General features: G+C 48.9%; 1 protein-coding gene across 1 annotated transcript; it reads right to left on the bottom strand.

Annotated features, from left to right (window-relative positions):
- Window positions 1-1,261: 1,261 nt before the first annotated feature.
- On the bottom strand, window positions 1,262-3,718 carry LOC120693423 (anther-specific proline-rich protein APG-like). Its single transcript, XM_039976848.1, has 4 exons — window positions 2,524-3,718; window positions 2,298-2,428; window positions 1,980-2,174; window positions 1,262-1,874 (listed from the first exon to the last, which is right to left on the bottom strand). Exons 1-4 carry the CDS (start codon window positions 3,344-3,346, stop codon window positions 1,428-1,430), a joined length of 1,596 nt encoding a protein of 531 aa, XP_039832782.1. The 5' UTR covers window positions 3,347-3,718; the 3' UTR covers window positions 1,262-1,427.
- Window positions 3,719-9,094: the final 5,376 nt, after the last annotated feature.

Below are 9,094 nucleotides of genomic sequence, written 5' to 3'. Positions count from 1 at the left end.
GCAAAATCTAAGGGGTGGGGTTTGCAGAAAAAACTGAGTAGGCTCTCAGACTGTGGGTTTATTTAAGTGAAGCTCTAGAGGTTTTAGGAAAAAACTGTGGACTTGCTGGACTGCCGGTTTATTTGTAATAAATGGAAGGGCCATTTTGCAAAAAAAAACCAAGATTCGCACGAAATGGACCGTCCGCCCAGTCGATCCGACAGCCTGGAATGGCCCACGATGTGGCCACGCTAACTGGCCCTCTCTTGATGCAGGATTCGTATATAGAGATAGGTAGCTTGTAGTATTTTAGTAGATAATAATTTATCTTCTCAGCATTTGTAATGCAAAAATTTGAACAAGATCAAGCATAGCTATTATATATTCAGACCAGAATGTATACTAAGCTGATATTTATATACAATAGCATATACTTTACAAAAGTTTCTCGGAGGAAAACTAATCAAGAGCAGCTATTATTCTTAGCAGATATCATAGATAACTAAAAGTAAGAAGGAAGAGTAGCTTACCAATATGCAAAGCCTGTAGCGGGAACCAATTTTGGTAATTAGCCTATTAGTTTTCGTAAATATGCATACTCATTTTTATTTGCAGATAGCAAACTGTAATGGGCATCAAGGATTTATTGTAGTAATAAACAGTTCAGATTGAAAAGTAAACTGAATTTTCTTATAGATGCTACGATTCTAGGAAAGCTTGATGTCCAATTAGAGAAGGAGTCCTCTTCTGTTCAAATCTATCCATATACAAATCCCTTCAAATTCTTCCCAAGGCCTACAGTGCCAGATCCAACCGCCACCACAAACACGGCGCCCCAAGCCGCCGCTAACACAACCCCTCCACCGGTGCCGCTCTCCTGCCTGTGGACGGCCGTGTCAGGCACCGCCCGGCACCGCCCGGCCGCGTCCGGCCGTGCCAAACCAAGACGCACCCAGCCGCACTGCGCCAGGATCAGATCCGGCTGCTGGGGGGAGTGGATCCAGGCACCAGCCCCCGGTGAAGCCACCATCATTGTGGTGGATGGGGGAGCCAGGAGAGATAGGATGGGGGAAGGGCCCTGCCGCCACCATCATTGTGGCTACGTGGCCTCCGGCAACGCGCTCCGGCATTGGCGAGGAGCCACCAGGAGTGAGGGTGGGATCAGAGGAGGGGTTGGAGAGCATATATATACTAATTGTGCATGCGACCCATAAATATACTCTTTTTGTAAAACTAAAAACGGCCGGCGTGGCTCAGCAAATTAATGAACTCTCGACGATATAGGCAAAATAAATTTTTCACTAATCATCCAATTTTGATCTTTATTTGGAGCAGTGGAAAAAGTCTGATCTGGCCTTACAAACTTTGTAGGATGTCGATCGATCATACTTACGTACTAATAACCTTATAAGAGCCGAACGAAGGAGCTAGAAACAACATGAATTTAACTAGTGGATGTATCTCATGTATCTCCGGATGAACTCATCGATCATGAGCTTGTAGGCCTTCTCCGTGGGGTGGTAGCTGTCCCAGAACACGTACTGTGACGGGTCCGGGCAAAGACGGCTCCCGATGTTGCAGAGCGGGCCCACGGCAAAGCCCACAAAGCCGCAGCACGAGTCCTTGCCGTTGGTGAACCCCAGGTCCTTGTAGCGTTGGACCACGTCAGCGAGGATGGAGTAGAGGTCAACGTAGAAGATGTTGACGCCGCGGAACCTGCCGGCCAGCTTGGCCACCTCCAGGCTCAGCTTGCGGTTGAACATGAGCGCCAGCTGGTTGCGGTCCGTCGCGCACTGCGTCTTCAAGCCGCCGGCCATGCGCCGCTGCGAGGGCACGCACCCCACCGGCGGTGCCCCGGTCAGCGCGATCTGCCGCGCGCCCTCGCCAATCAGCCTCTGCATGCATGCGGATTGGTGGGTGATCATTCACCATGCGAAGCAAAAAAGCAAAGGGGAAATGAAGACTTGGTCGTCGTAGCAAGTGCAAGTCATGGCATGCACCTCGACAAAGGAGATGGCTCTCCCGGCCATCATGTCGGCGTACTCGGGCGAGCTCATGCTGTCGGCGAGGGTGAAGTGCTCCACGATGTCGTTGCTGCCGGAGCAGACGATGAAGAGGGCCCTGTCCGGGATGCTCCCCACCTTCGCCTTGTACTCGGCGAACAGCTGCAGCTGCCGCTCCATCGTCATGGTCGACTGCAACAAATTAAATAGGGAGATCGACCCACAATTTAGATATGGACCGGTTGATCGACCCAATGCAAACATGTACGGGTTGGGTTGGTCGATCAATATATAGGATGTCCGATCTCTACTCACCGATGTCTTGCATGTGGCATTGTTGTAGCCGCTCCCTGCCGACGCGAAACTGACACCGGTCTTGAGGTCCTCCAGGGTGAGGCTCTTGTTCAGGTACGGTGGGAGCATCTCCTTCACCCCAAGTGCGGACGCTGCAAATATATACAGGTCATGTACGTACGTTAATACAATTAGCATGTGGTGGTGTGGTCAAAATGTCTATTATAGCAAAATAGATGGTAATCACCTATGAAGTCCACCGAGATCTTGCCGTCGGAGAACCTGCCAGTGGCCTTGTGGCCAGGGTACTCCCTACCATACGGTGGGAAGTTAGCCTTGACGAGGGTCATAAGGTAGTTGTTGTTGCCGGTGTCCACAATAGAGTCCCCAAACGCAATAAGGGCTGGCACTTTGGGTCCACCTGGTGCCACCACTGGAGCTGGACGTGAAGGCGGAGCCGCCGGCAGAGGAGGTGGAATGTCTTGTTCAGGTGGAAGAAGAATAGGAGATGGAAGTGGTGCTCCCAAATGTGGGGCGGGAAGACGAGTAGTAGGAGGTGGAGCGCCTTTCCGAGGGGGAGGAATAGGAGTTGGAGCTGGTGCAACAGACCTTGGGGGAGTACGAGGTGCGGGAGATGGAGCACGCTTCGTCCTAGAGGGAGGAAGAAGGGGAGCCCGAGAAGGAGCCCCCATTCGTGGAGGACGAGGAGGAGTTGGAAGTGGTGGCCCCAACTGTGGGGGAGGAAGGCGAGGAGTGGGAGGAGGAGCTGCTTTTCGAGGAGAAGGAAGAAGGGGAGCATGTCGAGGAGCCCCCATCTTAGAAGGAGGAGGAGGAGGAGGAGGAGTTGGAAGTGGTGCCCCCAACTGTGGGGAAGGAAGGCGAGGTGTGGGAGGAGGAGCTCCTTTTCGAGGAGAAGGAAGAAGCGGAGCGCGTCGAGGAGCCCCCATCTTAGGAGGAAGAGAAGGAGTTGGAAGTGGTGCCCCCAACTGTGGGGAAGGAAGGCGAGGAGTGGGAGCTGGAGCTCCTTTTCGAGGAGAAGGAAGAAGGGGAACTCGTTGAGGAGCCCCCATCTTAGGAGGAAGAGGGGGAGTTGGAAGTGGTGACCCCAACCGTGGGGAAGGAAGGCGAGGAGTGGGAGGAGGAGCTCCTTTTCGAGGAGAAGGAAGAAGTGGAGCGCGTCGAGGAGCCCTCGTCTTTGCAGGAAGAGGAGGAGTTGGAAGTGGTGCCCCCAACTGTGGGGAAGGAAGGCGGGGAGTGGGAGCTGGAGCTCCCTTTTGAGGGGAAGGAAGAAGGGGACCACGTGGAGGACGGGGAGGAAGAGGAGTTGGGAGTGGTGCCCCTAGTTGTGGGGAAGGAAGGCGAGGAGTGGGAGGTGGAGCGCGTTTTTGAGGTGGAGTAATAGGAGTTGGAAGTGGTGCACGAAACCTTGGAGGAAGAATAGGTGCTGGAGATGGAGCACGCTTTGTCTTAGCGGGAGGAAGAAGAGGAGCACGAGCAGGAGCTCCTATCCGAGGAGGAAGAGGTGGCGTTGGAAGTGGTGCCCCCAACTGAGGGGAAGGAAGATGGGGAGTGGGTGGTGGAGCTCCCTTCCGAGGGGAAGGAAGAAGAGGTGCCCGCAGAGGTGGACGAGGAGTTGGAATCGGTGCTCCTAGTTGTGGCGTAGGTAGAGGAGTGGGTGGTGGAGTGGCTTTCCTAATGGGAGGAGGAAGAGGAGCGCGAGGAGGAACTCCCCGTTGAGAAGCAAGTGGGGGAGTAGGAAGTGGTGCCCCAAATCGTGGGGGAGGAAGGGTAGGAGTGGGAGGTGGAGTGGCCTTCCGAGGGGGAGGAAGAAGAGGAGCACGAGAGGGAGAACCTAATCTAGGAGGTGGAATAGGAGAAGCCGGGAGTGGTGCCCCCAACCGTGGTGGAGGAAGAGTAGGAATTGGAGGTGCGGCACCCTTACGTGAGGGCGGAATTAGAGGAGCGCGAGGTGGAACCCCTGATCGAGGAGGAGTTGGAAGCGGTGCCCCCAACCGTGGGGATGGAAGTGGAGTGGGAGATGGAGCTCTCTTCCGAGAGGGAGGAAGAAGAGGAGCGCGGGGAGGAGGAAGCGGTGGAGTTGGAAGTGGCACCCCTAACCGTGGGGGAGGAGGACGAGGTGGCAGAGTGGGAGGTGGAGCGCTCGTTCTAGTGGGAGGAGGAAGAGGGGTGCGAGATGGAGCTCCCAATCGAGGAGGTGGAAGAGGAGTGAGAGAGGGTACATTCAACTGTGGGGGAGGAAGAGGAGGGGTGGGAGCAGGTGCTACAACTGCACCAGCTACAACCATAGCTCCGGCGAGAATGAGGGATCCAATGATCATGAGGTAATGTGGCACCACAAGGGTAGTGCACGCCATGTTTTGTTGTGAGTTGCTTGCCGTGAGAATGCTAGGACAGTGCGGGGTGCAGTGCTAGAGACACCTCTATGAATATATAGGGCTGGCCACCTCATGCTTACCAAGTAACTCTGTCTAAATATGGCAGTTAGATCCATGCATGCAAGATTAATCGGAAGACGCAGCTCTATGTCCATGGAGAGCTCACATCTGGGAACTGATGCGGAACAACCGATCCTTACTCTATGTTGAGGCGAATACGATTTGTTGTTTGACCGATTAATCTTAAAACAGTAGTTTTTTATACTCTCTCACTTGTGTCTCTCGTTTAATGCATTGTTGTTTGAACCATTCTCCGCCATGTGCGGTCTGTGTTAGTGGCTTTGTTGGCCTGGAACCCGTGACTGATTCTATCCCCTAAAATCCTCAAATGAGCAGCACGTGTCCATCTCGTTGTCCATCTCATCTTGTTTTCATGCATGGCTTGCTGCATGCTTCTCGATCACCAATTGTCCAATTGGAACTATATTGTGTTTATTCCCAATACAACTAAAATAACAAATTGAGATTAAGAGTAGGAAGGTCAGATCACATCTAAAAATGAATTGGAATGTGAGAATGAATAGATTATTGTTATAATTGTTTTTTAATGCTAGAACAACTGCTATTCTGAGATGGATGGAGGGAGTAATATTTATATATATATGCAGAGTCATGACATCGATCAACCTCCCACTACTATTTGCCTCCCTGCGTGTACCTCCCTCACTTCACGCTTCAATACCAAATTGCTGAGCCTAGGTCCCAGAGATCAGTCGGCCGTAGCCACAAGCCAATAATAAGGCCCCAGATCTAGATACAGAGCATGGCTACCTGCTTGCCCAATAAATATCTCAACCTCGTATTGCCATGCATGTATCGTTTATTTTCTTGATGAGACTGTATATGGTGCAAGCGCCACCCGGGCTGAGTGTAGCGAAAATGGCCTCTCATGCCATATTTCAATATAATGTTTTGGTGATTGATATAGACAACACAACACTTGGACTAATATGATTATTAAGATGACCATTCTCAGTCTTTTAGGTTCAAGTGATGACAAAGAAAAGATAGGCGTAGCTAGGCCCGAAGGGCCACCCCTACGGGAGCCGCTCCTCGCGGGTCTCAGGGCAGCGCCCTGAAAGCTCTTCGGTCCAAAGGACAAGAATTGAAGAGACCGTGAAGAAAACCAAGTCAAAGAAACGCTGATTTGGACGTGTTGTACTGAAATCAGTAGCACCGGAAGAACCGATGCTATAGGCATCGGTGCATCCGATGGTTGTCGGATGATCCGATGGCCTGGCTTTTGATGCAAGTATGTGAGGCACCGGTTGAACCGACGGCTCCACAAAAGGCATCGGTGCATTGGGCATACTATGTTCTAGAGACGATGTCAAGCGCCCAGGAGAAGATCCTTCAGCACCGGTTGAACCGGAGAAGCATCGGAGCAAAGCACCGGTGTAATGACATCAGCTGTCAGGAGTTCAACGGCTACTTCGGGTTATGAGTGACCGGACGAACTGACGCTTGCTCAGCCAGAGTCATCGGTTCATCCGATGATACGCAGATTTTTTGCTGACCGTTGGAGCAACGACTACAAGACTTGGTGGCCTATATATACGCCTCACCCCAGCCATACATACTCAAGAACACCTCCAAGCCATACAAAAGCATCAAGATCATATCCTTAGCCCTTAGCACACTTTGAGAGTGTTGTGTAAAGGCTTAGCTCTTAGTGAGTGTGATTTCAAGGCCTTGAGCCTTTGTGTTGTGGTTCTCTAGTGAACCAAAACAAGAGCTTGGTGCGCCGGCACCTTGGAGCTTTGAAGCTCGCCGGCAATGTCATCGACCCTCCGACTTGGTGTGGAGCGGCGACGACACTTTGTGCGGGGGATGTGGAGACCCACATCCTTTGTGAAGAAGCTCCTTAGTGGAACCCGGTCCAAGGTGACTGTGATTGTGTTCACGGAAGAGACTTGGTAGCCGAGTAGCAATACTCTTAGTGAGTGCTACAACAACGTAGATGTAGGTGTGCCTTTGTGGTTAACCGAACCACGGGATAAACACCCGCGTCAAGAGTTTGCTATCTCCTTTCCCGCTCATTAACCTTTCGCATTTCATACTAGCAATTTGTGTGCCTTTACTTTCATAGAATAGTTTCTTGATAGGAAAGGCTATAGGTAGCTAAACTCTTTTGGGATAGGGGTTTTACACTAGAACAACCTAGTTGCATATCTAGATAGCATGTTTTATTTTAAGTTTTGTGTAAACTAGTTGGAACTAATAAGTCTAAGTTTTTATTAGTGACTAATTCACCCCTCTCCCTCTTGGACCAAGAGCACCCGATACTTTCACTGAGCGCTGCTGCATGATGAACTGCGTGTTGTTAGGCACCTGGATGAAGGTGGAAGCCCTTTGGGTCATGAAGTCATTGCAGAGACCTTCGGTGAAGGTGAAGTGATGGACGATGTCGTTGCTGCCCCAGCAGATAAGGCACGCCACCCAGCCCGGAATGCATCAGCTCCCCACTAGGCCCTGTTTAGTTCCAAAAAAAATTTGCGCAGTACCATCACATCGAATCTTCGGACACATATATGGAAAATTAAATATAGTTAAAAAAATAATTAATTACACAGTCTAACTGATTAGCACGATCTGAATTTTTTAATCCTAATTAGTTCATAATTAGACATTATTTATCAAGTAACAACGAAACGTGCTACAGTACCAAAACCCAAACTTTTTCATCAACTAAACACACCCTTACGTTATACTCACTCCATGAATGGCTGCAGCTGCTGCTCCACTGTCATGGCCGACTGCACATCCACCATAAGGCCCTGTTTAGAGCTTTACCCGTAAAACCTGTAAACACAAAAGAATGTCACATCAAATGTTGGGACACATGCATAGAGTACTAAATGAAGTCTATTTATAAAACTTTTTGCATGGATGGGCTGTAAATCGCGAGACAAATCTAATGAGCCTACTTAATCTATGATTTGCAACAGTGATGCTACAGTAACCATCCGCTAATTATGGATTAATCATAGATTAATTAGCATCATTAGATTCGTCTCGCGATTTACAACCCATCTATACAAAAAGTTTTATAAATAAATTTCATTTAGTACTTCAAATTAGTAAGATTCCAATGCAAAATTTTTACATACAAAGAACTAAACACGGCCTAAATTGAGGCCTAAATTGAGAAATTTGTCGGAGGCCTCAAAATCTGCATGGACGGAACTGCTCACCGCAGTCCATGTCGTCGTAGCTGCTGCCTTCTGATGCAAAGCTGACATCCTAACACCGGTCTTGAGGTCCGTCCATGGCGTGGAAGGGGAGCGACTCCAAATTACTCAAGTGAGATTTAGCTTTCCCCAAACTTTTGTGTGGCTGGTTATTTGGAACCTTTGTTGGACTGCAGATCGATTGAAAAAAGAGGCACGCCTCATCATGAGCGCTGCCTCTATGTGATCAAGAGGATGAAACGGCCCAGCACATCCTCACTACGTGTCTTTGAAAGACAGTTTTGGTTTGCCATTCTACAGCCTCTTAGCAAGTTTGACACCAACAAGTACTACTTTTGCTGATTGGTGCCTTGGTGGATGAAAACAAAAAGGAAAAAGTCTATATCACCCCCTCAACTATGGGGGATGTACTACATAACCCACCAACCTATAAAACAGTCTATATCACCCCCTAAACTTTTCAAAACCGATCCAATTACCCCCTAAATCGGTTTTGAAAAATCATAGTAAATCACAGAAAAATCATAAAATGGAAAATCCAATTGTGTTAGACTCCAAATGAGTAGATCTACACAGTGAACATATAATATGGTATGTTTTAGTATTTTTTTTATGTAGCTTTAGATCTATGCTTTTCTTCATAGCTGTAAAAAAATATACTGAAGCATATCATATTATATGTTCACTGTGTAGCCCTACTCATTTGGAGTCCAACACAATTGGATTTTTCATTTTAAGATTTTTCTATGATTTACTATGATTTTCCAAAACTGCTTTAGGGGATAATTTGACTGGTTTTGAAAAGTTCAGGTGGTGATATAGACCGTTTCATAAGTTGGGGGGTTATGTAGTCCACCCCAAAGAGTTGAGGGGGTGATATAGACTTTTTCCAAAACAAAAAAAAGGGTTCAGAAACAGCATAGGAAGGGGTTTAATTCCTTATGTATCCTGGGTTCTTGGACCCTTTGGAAGCACAGGTGTCAGTTTTACAAGTGCTGGACACTTTGTCCCTCGAGCTTTCCTTTTGCTTGACATGCTCTCTGAGCAATCAACCTACGCTTGCACCAACACTTAATTGTACTGTCGGTTTAACTAGTGCCTCAGTCAATTCTTCACTTTGATCGCCGTGTCAATATCCAATTGCACCGACGCCTCTCTTCTATAACATCTG

This window comes from Panicum virgatum, chromosome 9N (genome assembly GCF_016808335.1).
Source record: "Panicum virgatum strain AP13 chromosome 9N, P.virgatum_v5, whole genome shotgun sequence".
Taxonomy (NCBI): Eukaryota; Viridiplantae; Streptophyta; class Magnoliopsida; order Poales; family Poaceae; genus Panicum; species Panicum virgatum.
The sequence above is the reverse complement of the archived record's forward strand: the minus strand, read 5'-3'. Positions and strand labels throughout refer to the sequence as shown.

Coding starts and splice junctions, on each gene's coding strand:
- LOC120693423 (XM_039976848.1), bottom strand. CDS start 3,346: ATGGGGGCTCCTCAACGAGTTCCCCTTCTTCCTTCTCCTCGAAAAGGA. Junction 2,429..2,523: donor GATCTCGGTGGACTTCATAG/GTGATTACCATC, acceptor ATATATTTGCAG/CGTCCGCACTTGGGGTGAAG. Junction 1,875..1,979: donor GAGCCATCTCCTTTGTCGAG/GTGCATGCCATG, acceptor GCATGCATGCAG/AGGCTGATTGGCGAGGGCGC.